We start from the raw sequence: 16396 nt of genomic DNA, 5'->3' as shown, positions 1-16396 counted from the left end.
AATATAATGTGATGGGTTACGTCCCAAGAGTGATTTTGTGAAACATCTAAAAGTGGAGTATAAAGTTGACCCACTGTGAGATGACTAATGAGAGGCCGGCTCTTCTAAGTGCTTAGGAGAATTTGGGTTATTTGCTGAGTCATCTTAAGGCCTGCAAGCCACACAAGTTACAAAGAGTTTACAAGAAATTTTTTAGATGTTTTTATGTCTTTTTTTTTTTTTTGCAGTACGCGGGCCTCTCACTGTTGTGGCCTCTCCCGTTGCGGAGCACAGGCTCCGGACACGCAGGCTCAGCGGCCATGGCTCACGGGCCCAGCCGCTCCGCGGCATGTGGGATCTTCCCAGACTGGGGCACGAACCCATGTCCCCTGCATCGGCAGGTGGACTCTCAACCACTGCGCCACCAGGGAAGCCCTTATGTCTTTTTTGATGCGTGAATAATATATTTTGAGGGTTCACATGAATCAAACCAAATAATGCCATTTCAAGATAATATTGATTGTTTAACACAGATGTGATTCAAATCAGTATAAAGGAAAATGAAGGTTTCACAGGTACCTGGTGGTCTCTTAAAATGCAAACACTAATGCAAATGTTGAAACGGATTTACCTTATCATTTCTTTCACATAGAAACTTTAACCTTTGAGCTCGCTTATGCATAAATACTCCATCCAAATGTCCTGTTTCCACTGACCGGATCTCAATAGCTTTCTCGCCCCAGCCCATTATCTGATTGGAATGAATGTAGGCTGTCAAAAGGAATTTCCAAAACTGCATTAAAAACATTAGATGGGCAATAACTCACAGCATCTGTTCACATCTTAACCACAAAAATGACAAACGACTTGAGATAAACAGACAAAGCAAGTCTTACAAGTGTTATTCACAGACTTTTTTTTTTGTGGAATCAAATGGTTGTTTCACATTTCTTGACTTTCGTTTCATTTGGGGGGTGTAACTGCTGAAGGAGATAAGGAATGGTTAACCTACCCACAGACGTGGGCATTTCTCCCCATTGGAGCACCACATCCTTAGTTATCCGGCCGTAGGTGTTTACATACACCCCCTCATCCTCATAGCAAACAAGCATTTCCATTCCATCTGTTTTAGGCAAGATGACAATGGCATGAGGAGTAATATTGCCCTGAATCTAGAAGACAAAGAAAGGCCAGGCATTATTCTTTTAAAAAATAAGACAGTATCTTAGCTATTAATCTCTAAGAATTGCAAAGAAAAAAAAAGAGTTTTTTCTTTTCCCTTTTCCATTTACATTCTAGAGACTGACGTTTTGTTTTGCTTAATTTAACCACCGACCTGTCAAATACCCTGGTACATACAAACTTAAGCACTAGGTTGAGAATGCAATTTACCTGTTCTAAAAGCAACAACTACAGCTATGGAGCACCTGCCCTGTGCCAAGTGTGGGCCCTTTCCATGTATAACTTCTGGCCTTTAAAACAGCTCCCCATGCTAGATATTTCTGTCTACAGATGAAGCAACTGCATCTCAGAGGGGTTATGTAATTTGACCAAAGCTGCACTAGGATATGGTGGTAGAATTGGAATTTGAGCACATTCCCGTGGACATTGAAAATCTCGTGTTTTCTATCTACTTCCAAAAAAGATGAGGAGAATGCAATCCAGTTGGATCTGATGGAAACAGCCCAAGTGGGGCCAAAAGGTGGGACCAAAACAGGCTATGAACAGTCAATACAGATAGTTTATCTGGGTGCCTAAATAAGTCCCCTACATGTGAACCTTCAAGGTGTGAACTTTCCAAGGTGCGAACGTGTGTTCGCATGTCCAATATTCACGTGCCTGGTGTACATTGTGACATGCGTGCATCCTCTACAAGTGGTTGTGCTTTTGTATACTTTACTTTTACAGTACTGTATAGAGTACACTAGTACAGTATCATTATTTCAAGCCCAGGATGTCCAGAAGCAAGAGTAAAAGCAGCAGTGATGTAGCTGGTACTGCTAAGGAGTGCCAGCTGTTGTACTGTACTACTGTACTTCTCAAGGTACTGTACTGTAAGATTAAAAATGTTTTCTTTATTTTTTGTGTTTGTTTTTTATGTATTATTTGTGTGAAAAGTATCATAAACTTATTACAGTACAGTACTACATAGCCGATTGTGTTAGTTGGGTACCTAGGCTAACTTCGTTGGACTTATGAACAAACTAAACTTACGAACTTGCTCTCGGAACGGAACTCGTTCTTATGTAGGGGACTTACTGTAGTCCAAATTAATGGCTTGTTGAGAAAAAATTTAAAAATTACCGTTCACTAAAAAAAAATCATACTATTCAGATAAGTGTAGATTGACTTGTTCTGGGAAAAGAGACGTGGTGTTGCTGCGATCCCCTGGTTGAGAATGTCATGGCCGTCCAGTAGGTACATGGTGGACAGGAAAGAGGGGATGGAGGATGATGATGGGGACAGCCCAGCCCCCTCACCAAGAGCACAGGCTGTGAGTCCTGTGTGCACATACACACACGAGGAAAGCTGTAATGTAACAACCAATGACGTATGTGTGCCGTGCCCCCAAACAACTTTTTTCAATTGTTGTGCTCCTTTGGAGTGAAGTCTTTAAAGTCTCAAAATACCAAACAGTAACAGATTAGGTCTCAGACTTTGTTGACGAATAATTTCTACTGTATGTTAGCCTTGGGACTACATACGTTAGAGGAAACAAAATTTACACTGCGCTCATCCTACTACATGAAACCATGGGCAGCACGTCCCTTAAAAGTCATGTTTTAGGCAATGTGTCAGTATAGTAATATTAATAGTACAATTTGCAGGGCCCTGTGCCAACTACTTTAGATGTATGACCTCACTTAATGCTGACGATAACCCTATGTGATAGGTCCTCTTAGCCCCATTTTACAGATGTGAAAGCTGAGGGTTGGACAGGCTGCCTAATGTGTCCACTATTGCAAAGCGAATACGTGCAAGAGCCAGAGCATGTGCTCCAGGGTGTCTGATTCCGCCACGTGACACTGCCCTCCACTTGAAGAGAGGAACGATAGCAGAAAAAGGATCACTGGACTTCTCCCACACAAAATGAACCAATCTCCTTCAAAAACTAAAAATAGAAGCTCATCTACTATAGTCTTGCTTAAAAAACAGAATCTATGCCCTTGAACCAAAACCACTGTATGTATTTTAATGTAAAATCCAATGAGACAACATGTCCGGTAAATGGCAAATAATTGCTATTACGTGTTACTCAATTTTAAGCAGCCATAAAAATCGGTTAAAGTTACATGTTTTATGACTTAAAAGCCTCATCTATTTAGTGAAGACCATAAGTCCATCTGCTTTATTGATTAGTAAAAGTTAGCATGACCTCCACTAAAAATGTACAAAAACAAATCTATACACACAGGTTGTGGAACAGAGTCTTGACAGTCTGCTTCCAGGAACTTACATGAGATGGTATGTAGATATCATAAGAGTTTCCTGAATCAACATCAATTACATGGAAACCAGTGTGTGAACCAAAAATAACCTTTAATCTTTGACCTTCTTCTACTGTGAGATCAACAAGCAGTGGCTTGTGCTGGAGATCTGCAAAAGACTTTAAAAATCACCCCATGAGTACCCACATCATTCAAAGACGTTACCTTAATAAATTTTTCCTTTAGCCATTTCCTGTGGAAGTTAATGTCTGACTTTCTTAAATTGAAAAGCTAGGAAATCTTTCTTTCAATTTTAGGGCTATTCATATTCTGACTCTGGGAGGAAGAGTCTAGCATCCATTTGTTCCCCTTTTTCTACCCCTTGTGCTCCAGGGCAGCAAAGCTGGTTGACAGCTGTCTGTTTTGATAGTGTCATCATATATTAAAAATTTGGTGGGCTTCCCTGTTGGCGCAGTGGTTGAGGGTCCGCCTGCCGATGCAGGGGACGCGGGTTCGTGCCCCGGTCCGGGGGGATCCCACATGCCGCGGAGCGGCTGGGCCCGTGAGCCATGGCCGCTGAGCCTGCGCGTCCGGAGCCTGTGCTCCGCGATGGGAGGGGCCACGACAGTGAGAGGCCCGCGTATCGCAAAAAAAAAAAAAAAAAAAAAAAAAAAATTGGTGTCTGGGTGCTGCTGTTCTTCCCTGTTTATTTCTGGCCTTTTTCCCAAGAAGAAGGTCCAGTCACCTCTCTGGCCCCTCTCCTTCCCAAGGGACAGCCAAGCCCAGGCATGGCTACTACCTTTTCAGAGACAGACTGGGTGGGCAGGTGGGCCAGCCCTGCGCTAAGCCTGTTCAGGGTTAACAGGCATGCTCTGGTTCCGACTCTCCTGGGTGAGTGAGTACACATCAGGCTGGCGCTTTCTCTAAACTTAACGTTGAGATCTGAGACTTGGGTTTGGGCGATAGAGGACGGTGGGGATGATTCATCTCAAGACTCACGGCTTACGCTGGCGAGCTGGGTTTAAAAGGAAAAGAAAAAAAGAGCTCCAGCCACGTTTATCAAAGTTCTGTGTGTGAGACTCCAGAGTCTACGCCCCAGCTAACTGTCAAGTGTTCCTCTGTTTTCCTTTGCCATTATTTAATCCACACTCCACCTGTATTGGCCTTGAAGTCTGGGCGAGAATCTGTGAAACCACAGGTGCCTCGGCTATCATGTCACCGTCACCTAACAGACCCCTCCCTCCTTCTCTTTTGCTAACATCATTCTCATATATGGGAGGTTCGAGCCTCATCTCCTTGTCCCACGGGAGGGCTCGACCCCCTGCCGGCTCCAGTCTTTCCTCTTCGAGTCCTTGCCTTTGCTCTTCCCTCTTTCTAGGTTGGCCATGGTTTGCTCAACAAAGCATTTTGCAGTCAATCCTGCACTTTGGCTAGTACACTGATGACAGGAACTTCAGAACCGGAACAGGAACAGGATCTTGACTGAAAAGCTTTTGTGAAGAGAGATTTTGGCGGGACAGCAGCACCGCCGTAGCTGTCAGGAGTCATCCCTGAAGTGTTATTACTAACCCAATGCATTCCAAACATTTCTCTCCATAAAAGCGAGGTTAACGAGTGGGGCCCATTTCGCATCTTCCTGAGCACATCACAAATGAACTCCTTGCCCTGCTAAAGGAACAAGATAGAAGCGGGGGTGATTCAGCCCTGAAGAGGGCTTTGTAATGTTCCCAAGGCAGCTTCTGCCCTCACGTGGCATATGTGGCAACAGAAATACATAAAGGGTCAAAGAAAGACAATAGTCATAAAGGTGGGGAGAAAAAGTGAGGGCCAAGGAGATATAAAGAAAGAGAGAGATGTAGGCAGAGAGTAAGAATGAACAGAAGGTAAATTCACGCTGGCTATGGGTAGACTGTGCAGCTCTGAAAACATCAGAGTGCCTGTAAGTACTGGTCCTTCTGGCATTTGGGGGTCAGCTTTCATGATCTGGAGTCAACGGGACCAGCATTTCCCCATCCTACTTCTGTTGAAGCTCATGAGTTATCAAGCCAACCACAGTGGGTACAGACTTAGACAAGATAAAAAATGAAACAGCAATGAAAATTGAAGGATGCAGAGAAACTAGGCCATTTCCATATGTGACTACATTCAGTATTCATTTTAGAGAAGTCCAACAGCAATGGGGATATATGAGCATCAAGTGAGTTTTAGCGACTTTTCCCCAAAAGGCTTACAAGGATTACAAGATTTAGAGACTCAGTTCAGCCTTGAGATTCAGTGCTGCTTGCTGTCGGTCTGCCTTTTTCAGACGAAATATCAAGAGAGTGCCCTAGTTAGGTGGGTGTATAATAAATCTCATTGCCTAATATAATGAATGCTTTGCCTGGTAACCATTCCATGCTAAATGCCACTTAGAGATGATGATGCATAGACCTGAAGTGGAGGAGGGTGTACCCAATTTTAATTTGACTAATTAACAGTATTTACTAATACCTAGTCTTTACTTTTAGAATAACAAGTAAGAGCTCCTACACTTTTAAAAGAGGTTTATTATATACAGAAAAATTGGTACTAGTGTTATGTGTAAGTTAACCACTGTTAACTGATGGGAACCTAAACTATATAAAAAAACAAGCCCTTGTTAGGTAATCACATGCCTACTTACCTTAAATGCCATGAACTTATGATATGGTTTAGGAGCCCAAGCGTATATCTCCACAGCATTCTTTAAGGCAATCACCAAGAATTTGATCCTTTCATATTTGACTGTAATAGAAAAGTTATGAATTAAAATAGTTCATTAATTTATTCAAGTTTTTGTATTAAAGAATGTGTAAACCACTATATATATATAGATATATAGACACACACACACACACACACACACACACACACACACACACACACATACACACATCATCCTGACTGAGGGTAATGCTCTGGTGTGGGATGTTCTCATAGATACAGATTTAACTTCCTTTAATGTACTTGGTTTGCAGGATACCTGGGGCCTTTTGCTTCATACTGAAGGCTCTTTTCTTCATCTAAAGATGTAACTGGCTTAGGACTGCCTCTAAGCACTAGGTCTAGATGTGAATTACTTATTGTAAGAAGAATCTGTATAAAAATCCTTCATGCTTCCTTGCCTGGCTTTTATGTTCACCCACATGGAAGCAGCTGAGAGCCGGTATGGCAAGATGGTAGAAAAATCAACAAATGGGTAGAGACATAATGGCTGCTGTTCGCTTATTATTCAAACTTGGATTCCAGTTATTAGGAGTTCAAAAAGGACTAGTGCCCTTAACATGAGACCCCAGAGAGATCCCTCTCCCTTCCTGCTATGTGAGGTTATAGGGAAAAGACCACTGTCTGTGACCCAGGAAGCAGGCCCTCACCAGATACTGAATCTGCCACCAACTTGATCTTGGCTCTTCTCAGCCTCTAGAGCTGTGAGAAATAAACTCATGTTGTTTATGAGCCACCCAGTCTGTGGTATTCTGTTATAGCAGCTTGAACAGACTAAGACAGTACACATGGCAGTCTTTTTATTTATAAAATGTTTGAACAAACAGAATATTCTGTGTCCTAAAGAATTTAGCCCAAGATAACTGACCAAATTCTTGTTCTCTGAGCTCTTTTTCTGTAGCATGCCTCTCCTGTTTACTATTCTGTCTTTAATATACTTTCAAATACTGCTTCAGTGATTTATTTCCATATATATATATATATTTTTGCGGTACGCGGGCCTCTCACTGTTGTGGCCTCTCCCGTTGCGGAGCACGGGCTCCGGATGCGCAGGCTCAGCGGCCACGGCTCACGGGCCCAGCCACTCCACGGCATGTGGGATCTTCCCAGACCGGGGCACGAACCCGTGTCCCCTGCATCGGCAGGCGGACTCTCAACCACTGAGCCACCAGGGAAGCCCTCCATATTTCTAAATGACGTGCTGATAATGTTATTTACAACTTTTTTCAGCTGTAGATATTACCTACTGACTCTGGAGAATGGAAAGGGTCTAGTCTCTTACAGCAATCTCCTCTCTCTAGATCTCTCTTTCAAACGTACACATCTCCTCCTCCCCATACCTCCAATATAGTTATATTTACAAGCTTTGGTTAAGTCAACATCCTGTGTTTAAATCATTATTGTTCATAGATGAGGCATGCAGTATACCATTATTATAATTCCTTTCTTGCTTTCAAATTTTTTTCACTTCCTTATTTTCTATGTATCTATCTCTAAGCACATGGAAACTTTCTGTTAGTGCTGTCAGTACAGTCAAATATGGCAGGTAATCTATTAGTAACATTTTATTTTTCTTGTAGGTACCTCTTCCTGAACCCTCCATTGTCCCACTTTGCCTGGACTAATTTCTTTCTCCTTCTCTGTCTCTCTCTCTATATATACACATCCTGCTTGCTCTGTTTCTCTGGAGAGCCCTGGCTAATACAGATGGGTTATAAAATACTAAGTGAAAAAAATCTTTCCGTTAGAACTCTGAAAGCCTTGCTCCATTGTCTTTTTTCCTTTCTCTTGGCCGCGCTGCACGGCATGTGGGATTTTAGTTCCCTGACCAGGGATCAAACCCTCACCACCTGCAGTGGGAGCGTGGAGTTTTAACCACTGGACTGCCAGGGAAGTCCCCTCCATTGTCTTCTAACCTTCTAGTACTGCTGTAAGTCCCAGGCCACCTAATTCTGTGTCTATTACATGTAAACTGTTTATTTATTTACTTATAATTTGAAAGCTTTAAGAGCCTTCTCATTTCCTGGGTACTGAAATATCATGTTGCTATGTCCTCTTGTGAGTCGTTTTTCATTCACTATACTAGGTACTCCTCAGTGAATCTTTTTAATTTGAAATTTTGAGGTCTTAATTCTAGAAACTTTTCTTGTGTTCTTTCTTTGATGCTTTCTTCCCCTTCCACTTCTTAATCTTTTTCCTAAAACTCATGTAACTTATATTTTGAACCACTTGGACTGAAACTTTTATTTTCTTACCTATTCTCTCTTTTTTCCTTTCTTTTCATTCTACTTTCTAGGACATTTCTCATGTTTGTCTTTCGACCCTTCTACTGCATTTTTTATTCCTGCCAATATATTTTAATTTCCAAGATTTTTTTTCTTGGTCTCTGAATGACATTCTCCAACCCTGTTCCATCTTTTTTAAAAAAATAACACCTATTCTTCTTTTATGGAAACAGTATTTCTAATCTCTCTGAAGTTAGTATATTGATAGTTTCTTTAAAAATTTATTTGTTCCACTCCTCATTATCCTTGTTTCCTCTAAAGTCCCTTCTTTCTGTTTAAGTTTCCTTCCCATTAGTGGATTTTCCCACTGTCTGCTCTAGTGGGCTTATCGACTGATGGGCTTCACTTTTAAGGTGGTTAGATAGCATGCTCTTTCCATGGCATTTCAAATATTAGTACCTCAACATCTTTTCTTGCTGGCCATTTAGTTTCTCCAAAGACCATCTTTCAATCTCTTGCTTGGGAGTATAAGCATGGCTGGCAACATTTGGGGTGCTAAACAGGGAAAGGAGGTGTCTGTGTGTGTATCAATGTGTCCTTATAATTCAATATTCCCCATCAACAGATTGGCTGTGCCCACCTTTCATCTTCTGCTGCTGTCAGGGAGGGTGGCTGCCTGACTGGGTTCTGAAGGATTTGCTGTTCATCAACTTTCCAACAATCCTCCCATTTTCAATCCCACCCTCCACCTCCACCTCAGATACACCTGGGACCTCAGGTCCTGGCCCTTTCTGAGTTCTGTTGAGTGACTGGATTGATTTTGATGACTTTCCTCACAGCAGACTTAGAATTCAGCATTTCCTGGTCAGCTAGTTCTGTTCCTAGTCATCTAACAATTCTTGTTCAATTTTGTTGACATCTCTTATCTGTTTTCTCTTCTCCTGGTCCCTTTGTCCTTGTAGGTTTACAGCACTTTTATCTCTTCATGGTTATTTTAATGGGTCTTTGGGAGCGAGTTCAAACTGGAGCCTAAGACTTTATTCTGAATGCATTCTTTGAACTTCATCAATCTAACTTTTTGGGGAAATAATCCAAGTATATTTAAGGTTCCAGCAGTGTCTTAAACTGGTCACAAATGCATCATCAATATCTGATGGAAAAAAACTAAATGAAACTTAACTGAATAATTTGGATTGAGCAAACAATTCCATGTCTTGAGACTTACCAACTTTGTAATGTATACAGCCTTCCAAGTCCCCAACAGTGATCCAGCCTTGTTTCTTTTCTACTTCTGGGTCATTGTGTAATATTCTGTTTCTTAACCATGAAAGATAGTAAACTCGTAGCTTATTCTTCTTTCCTGTTGAAGTAATAGAACTTTAATTTCAAGGCCCTGAGACAGCTTTTTCTCTCAATCCTTCTCCATCTCCATTTTATTTTATTTATTTTTATTTACACTTGTGTGTGTCTGTGTATGTGTGAAGGCACAATAACCAGCGTCTCCAGCATCGTCAAAGTATTGTCTCTGCCAGAACTTACGATCAAAACAGGTCCAAGTGTTTTGGGCAAATAACCATTGCATAATTTTTCTTTACCTTCTGGTGCTTTCTATTTGAGCAAGGTGCTCTTATTCTCTCCTCCCAGTGCAAAGGGCAGTGTCTGCTCAGTAAGACCTAATTCTGTAACGGAATGGTTGATCAGTGTTCCAAAACATTCCAGATCTAATTACATGAAGGAGTTTTGACAACTGGGCATTTTAGCATACTCATGTGTGACTACCTTCTACCCAACAGCATATGTTAATGCAGAGCCCCCCTTACTCGCCTCCTCTATTACTTTAAAGATGACAGCTGGTAGTAGTTTCATTTTACCAAACAGAAAAAGGAATTTCTTAAGGAGATATGAGAAACAAGTTCAATGACGGCAATCAGGGCTCAGGAAATAACCCTTGGACATGTTTACAGTGCTGAGATCCCTGAAAGGAGTGTCAAACAAAAAGAAGAACGGAGAAAAAGATGTATACTTGGAAAAAAACCACAAAAGTTCCTTTTGGTAAATGATGGGAAAGAGATCATGGACTAAAGAGTTCTTAGTATGATAAGGAAACATCTTAAAAACATTGAGGAGTTTTAAATTGAGGAGCAAAATTTAATATATTGAGATTATCTGAGTACCAGATAAGAAGATGTCCCTTGGGGTGGTTTTTCCTAAGTGATCAGTAATTTAAGCCTGTGGGTTATACTTCTTGGGTACTTATTTTCCTTTCACTTCTCTTAGGTGTCAAAAAATGTTCCGTATTTTGCAGCTGTGATATATACCAGAAGAAAAGAATTCATTAAAGCATTGCACACTGGATTTGACAGGAGAGTACATTTATAACCTAAATTAAGGGAACCACGTGCAGTTACTATTCCTTTTTATAACCAAAAGCCTTGAATATGCATTGATTTCTATAGCTAGGATGGGCAGGAGGGCTGGTGCTTTCTCCTCTCTGTGCCAACACAGATCCGAGGGCAGTTCAAGAAAATTTGGCTTCTGTTTTCATTTTCTTCTTTCCCTCCCTATGCACCTCATGATAATAGGAAATGGTTACACTTTTAAAAATGGGATGTGTCACTAACAACATAATGAAGTCTGAACATGGATTTTCTGATATCATTTCCACTTTTGGTAGGTGACTGGCAGATGTACGGTTTTAAATTTGATTTGGGGGTGTTGCAGTCAAGAACGCATTACCCAGAATAAAGGAGCACACTGAATTAAACTCAAATGATAATACAAGAAGAATTTACTTGGCGAACCCTTATTTGGGGAGAATAAAAAGAGATGAAACTGAGCATTCAATGGACAGGCAAAAGAGGAAACTGTAGCATCAAATGAGGGCCTTTTCTCAAAACAGAAGTACAGCTGAAGAGTTAAACTTTATTCAAGGTTCAACCCAAGAGGAGCCCTATGTCTCTCTTTGCAAAATAATGGCTGGTTCTCAAACTTGGCTGCACAGTGGAGACACCTCAGGAGCCATGAAAGCTTCTGAGACCTGGGCCACACTCCCAGATTCTGACCCGTTAGTCTGGGGTGCATGCTGGAGTTTTCACACCTCGTCAGGTGGTTCTAATGTGCAGGGGTACTGTCGGTTTCATACTGGATGGGATGGGAGGGGAAAAGAGGGGTATTATTTATTAAACTCCTTCAAACACCATCCGAAAGAAAAAACTTTCAAGAACGTAGACTCCTTCAGGTTACATTTTTAACTTGTCAGTAGTAAGGCTTTCACTTTTGTCTCTCTCTTTTTTTTTTTTTTTAAGCTCTTTTTGGGAAGTGGAAAGCTGCAGAGGGTGGCAATGATTCCTACCTTCCAATCTCCTTGCAGCCTCAATCACCCAATGGGCCAGCTGCACTTGCTAAAATGTCAGTGAACTATAAACTAAAGCAGTTCTTATAAGAAAAGAGACCAGAGAAATTTCTGCTTACAAAATTTCTCACTCCCAGAAGCTTACATTTATTTATTTATTTTTAATTTAATTTTATTTTTTATACAGCAGGTTCTTATTAGTTATCTATTTTATACATACTAGTGTATATATGTCAATCCCAATCTCCCAATTCACCCAGAAGCCTACATTTTTATATTCTCCATCTGAGAGTAGATGGCAATGACTGGAGTACAGACACCTTAAAAGGATCCTTGCTGAGTCCCGGCAGAGGGTGAAGGCCCATATATACACAGCCGTGGTGGTATGTCTCTGTCTGATTCAGATTTCAGGCAGAGGTGAGAGACTTCCCTTTGAAGGTCAGAATCTCTGGAGTTACAAAATGTGGGTGATGTCATTCTGGTCCTACTGCCATAATTTATCGTGCTGCTCGTTGGCTGGGAAGGGCAGAGCTTACTATTCCTTCAGAAGTGACGTGATCACCTTTCCCACCTGTGCAGACCTGGAGGACTTGGTCATCCCAGCAACATACCTGATATCGTCACGAGGACATTCAGTCCCTCTAGCACATCCATCTGCTGAAATCGCCTCCGGTTGATCAGATTATAAACTTTGCCTTGCCCGCTTCGGTCCAAAAGCATCAGGCCATTTTCAGTTCCCACCAGGAGGTTTACACCTGCAAATTTAAGAAGCATCCCAAGACTGACTCTTATGGACTTTACTCTTCCGCATCCAGGGTCCCTTTAAAACCTAAGAAACTGTGACTTGTAAATATAAACTAATGGGCAAGCAGGTACTACAGTAGGGAGTGTAGAAGTAGGAGCTCTGAGACAGTAATTAAATCACTGTCCCTCTGGTAATGAAATTAGTTTTCTTTTATAAAGTAGTAGCAGCATTCATTACATGTAGCCCTTTACTACCTAAAATAGAGTTCTTCTCAAGAGGGACCTGAGGCACAGATGTGACGCCAGTTCCTTTCCTGTAACACCCACCCTTTTCTTGGCTCTCTCTATAAATCACACCTCGAGACTTCCCCAAGGTTCACCCCACTCCTATTCATGCAGTGATTTCTAGCCTACCCACCTTCTACATATAACAGAGTGCCCCATTCCCATACTCTTGGAAGAAAAGCCCTTCTTCCTTCTCACACCAGAGCTTAATTTACATCCCATACCTTACGGTTCTGCTCTTTGTTAGGGGAATGATAAGCCAATTCAAGTGCAGGTATTAATAGCCCAAGAGTCACAGAAATATTGACTGTAAGGCAGGGGTCCCCAATTCCCCGCCCCCCGCGGAAAAATTGTCTTCCACGAAACAGGTCCCTGGTGCCAAAAAGGTTGCGGACCGCTGCTGTAAGGGACTTCTCAGGCATCTAACTCTAGTCCAGCCCACCTCCCATGCGGTAATTCCTATTACAAAAACTCTGGTAGGTAAGTGGTCTTGTCTGGATGGCTGCAATCTTGAAAATTCATCTCTAGGCAAATAAACACCCCGACTCCCAACATACGCACAGACACGTGCACACATTGTGAGTTCAGCCGTGCAATGGCCTATATTTAGGAACGGGTAACTTTTCCACTTCTTTTGCTTACTGCACATCTGTCTTCTAAGTAACGTGAATGTCTGCTCTTTCAACCACATGTTAGTCAACATGAAACACGGTTATCTCGTTGTCTTCTCATAGTCTCTTCTCCAGAGGACAGAGCCTTACTCCCCTGAAATGGTTTCCAGGCTCTGTGCTCATCCCTGCTACCAACTCAAATGCTTTTGCCCTTATAAAATTGTGGTGCTTCAAACTAGGTGTAGTATTTTAGATGGGTGCAGAGGAGCCATGTCCTTCCTTGATCTGTGTGTCATGTTTATGGTGACACAGACCAGGATTTTGACAGAATCTCATCACACCTATACGGAGTCTGAGGCCAGCTAAAATCTGCAGATCTTTTTCACAAGAACTGCAGGTTGATGTTTTGAACTAAAAGGGAAGGCTCTGCATTTGTTGTCCTTTTCAAGTTTTATCTTGCTACTACTACTGGTATGGCCTTTGGCAATTCACTAAAATATTCGGTGCCGCTTTTTCAACTGTCACATGAAGGTCACGCCATTATTGCCCTTGCAGAATGTTGTATGGATCACAGAGACAGGACGTGGGGCACGTCACACAGTGCTGGGCACAGCGTGGGCATGTATTAAGTGGTAGTTAGTTCTGTTGTTGGCTTTAGCCCATCACTGTTATGTGACAAGGTCACTCTGAATCTCATTGCTATCCTGGGTATCAGTTCTTTCTAAATATAAAATTGTATCAGTTAGGGTATCAGTTCTTTCTAAATATAAAATTGCTCTTGGTCTCTCTTGAGGCCCAGACAGTCCCAAATCGGGTCTCTAACACCCATGATTCAATCAGCACTCTTCTGATAGTAAGATTCCTGTTTGAGGGTCAATTCATTAATGAATGGTAAAAAAAGCACCAACTTACCCCACAGAGCTGCACAAAGTATTTCTGAGTTGAATCGCTTCTTGTATTTTCTGATTTCTGGTGTGTCGCTATGAGGCCGAATGTTGGTTGGGTTTACGTTTACCACTGAAATCTTTCTTGCTTCATTTAGTTTGGCCTGTTCTTGCCTAAGAAGTTCGCTAGTAAACAGAGCTTTGAGAAAAAGAATCAGAGAAGTCAGTGGCATCTTAAAATATAACCAATGGAGATACGGAAAAGGGGCTTCAAATAACTATGATTTCTCCTTGTTTAGTGTGCATTATGATAAAGGCAAAGAAACACTGAAACTATAAATATTTTACACTTTTTTAGTAGAATAAAGTATGTCATTCATAAAAGCAGTGTTTTATCCGTTAGTAAAACAGGCTTATAGACACTACTTGAGTAGTTTAGGGAATTAATATTCATCTCATAAAATGAAACACACCATCCTCATCTCCTGTAATATATGCGGGACAGATTAACTTTTTGAAATTCCACATTATCAACTGACAAACTGGCCTAAGTTGAGTCTGATGATTAGTGAGTTGCAGAATTCTAGAAAGCAAGACTGTCCTCTCAATCAGCCAGACGTTTGAAGTGGGAAGCACACACCTAGGACTCAACACAACTCAACACGCATTGATTTTCTCTACCGCGTGCACAGCACTGTACCCAGAAATTGCTTCTGAGAAATGTGTGGTGAGTTTGGAGATCTCTGAGGAGCAGCTTTTCCTAGGGCCCCTGGATACCTCTGGGTTCCTACCAGAATCAAAATAGAAGAGATGAAAAAAAATAGAACTTGGTTTGAGGAATCCTATTAAAAAAAAAGTAATAAAAAGTCTTCCCTTTAAGACAGGGCCTAAGCAGTTAATGGCTTAACTAGTGAACTAATAATTAATTTTTTTTTTTTTTTTGCGGTACGCGGGCCTCTCACTGTTGTGGCCTCTCCCGTTGCGGAGCACAGGCTCCAGACGTGCAGGCTCAGCGGCCATGGCTCACGGGCCCAGCCGCTCCGCGGCATGCGGGATCTTCCAGGACCGGGGCACGAACCCGTGTCCCCTGCATCGGCAGGCGGACTCTCAACCACTGCGCCACCAGGGAAGCCCAATAAGTAATTTTTTATCAGGTCATATCAGAAAGGAAAACCAAGCTGTTTCTAAAACATCGGGGCCTTCTAGCTTACCGGCAGCTGACGTTTCCTCATCCTCTTCATCTGCATCAGTGGGAGACGTCTGGTACACTCTGGGGTCCACAAAGGGGGTGAAGGAGGCTTTGGTGCTGCTTCCCATGCCATACTAATCAATAAGCAAGAAGATTAAGAAGAGCAGATAGATAAATACTGTAGCAACAAACGACGCTAATAATACTTGGCTTGGGCCTTAAAATTATTAGAGACTCTTCAAACCATCCAACTGTTCACACTCTGACCCCCAAGTCAACGTGTGTGCTTCTCTCTCCAGCTTCTACTGATACTGGTCCCTCACTAACCATTACGTCTTTGCAGGGTCTCATTAATCATCAGACTGCAAGAATTGTAGTGAGCAAATTATATTATGGACCATAGGTAGCACCTTCATATCTGATAAGATGGCTGTAGTGACAGAGTCTATTTCTCCCTTGAAGTAAAAGCAATCTCCTACTGACCAAATGGCTTTAAGAAAAGCTGACACAAATTGGCAGTAAACTAAGCATAGCTACACAGCATCCTTCATCCTGAACACATGATCAACCAAAGACTCCCTCTTGGGGCCTTTGGGGCCTTCCATGCTGGCCTGGTGATGCAGGTGGATTGGTGTTGGCTCAAGAAGCCTTAAAATCTGCAATTCAGGGGCAATTTCATCCAGGGAATGAAGAGTTTTCCTTTCCATGTTAGTTTCCTTAAAAGGATACTTATATGCCCTATGTGGGAACTTCATGAAGATACTAGGTTTGCAGGCAATACACCTTAAGGGCTTACTTAAAAAATAATCTCAAGGGCTTAGAGAGCACAATTAAGATATGAAGTCAGAACTAAACTAGGGAACAGTAAACTATCAAGGCCTCATGTCCCAATATTCGATTTTTGAGTTTTGTCAAAGGAGCTTCAATAACCATCTCCCAATTTTGTCTGTCATCTCC

General features: G+C 41.8%; 1 protein-coding gene across 4 annotated transcripts in view; it reads right to left on the bottom strand.

Annotated features, from left to right (window-relative positions):
* TNIK (TRAF2 and NCK interacting kinase) overlaps window positions 1-16396 on the bottom strand; it is a 413295-nt gene that overhangs the window by 4467 nt on the left and 392432 nt on the right. For 2 of the 4 annotated variants that reach the window (XM_060298419.1, XM_060298420.1), the window contains 9 exons: window positions 15462-15573; window positions 14951-15037; window positions 14279-14449; window positions 12338-12481; window positions 9600-9734; window positions 6070-6170; window positions 3437-3586; window positions 992-1151; window positions 611-750 (listed from right to left, as the gene is read on the bottom strand). In XM_060298419.1, coding sequence (XP_060154402.1) covers window positions 611-750; window positions 992-1151; window positions 3437-3586; window positions 6070-6170; window positions 9600-9734; window positions 12338-12481; window positions 14279-14449; window positions 14951-15037; window positions 15462-15573 — 1200 coding nt within the window. The remainder of the gene's footprint in view (window positions 1-610; window positions 751-991; window positions 1152-3436; window positions 3587-6069; window positions 6171-9599; window positions 9735-12337; window positions 12482-14278; window positions 14450-14950; window positions 15038-15461; window positions 15574-16396) is intronic. The other 2 variants (XM_060298421.1, XM_060298422.1) reach the window with 1 other exon arrangement.

This window comes from Globicephala melas, chromosome 4, assembly GCF_963455315.2.
Source record: "Globicephala melas chromosome 4, mGloMel1.2, whole genome shotgun sequence".
Lineage (NCBI taxonomy): Eukaryota > Metazoa > Chordata > Mammalia > Artiodactyla > Delphinidae > Globicephala > Globicephala melas.
This window is presented reverse-complemented; position numbering and strand designations above follow the sequence as displayed.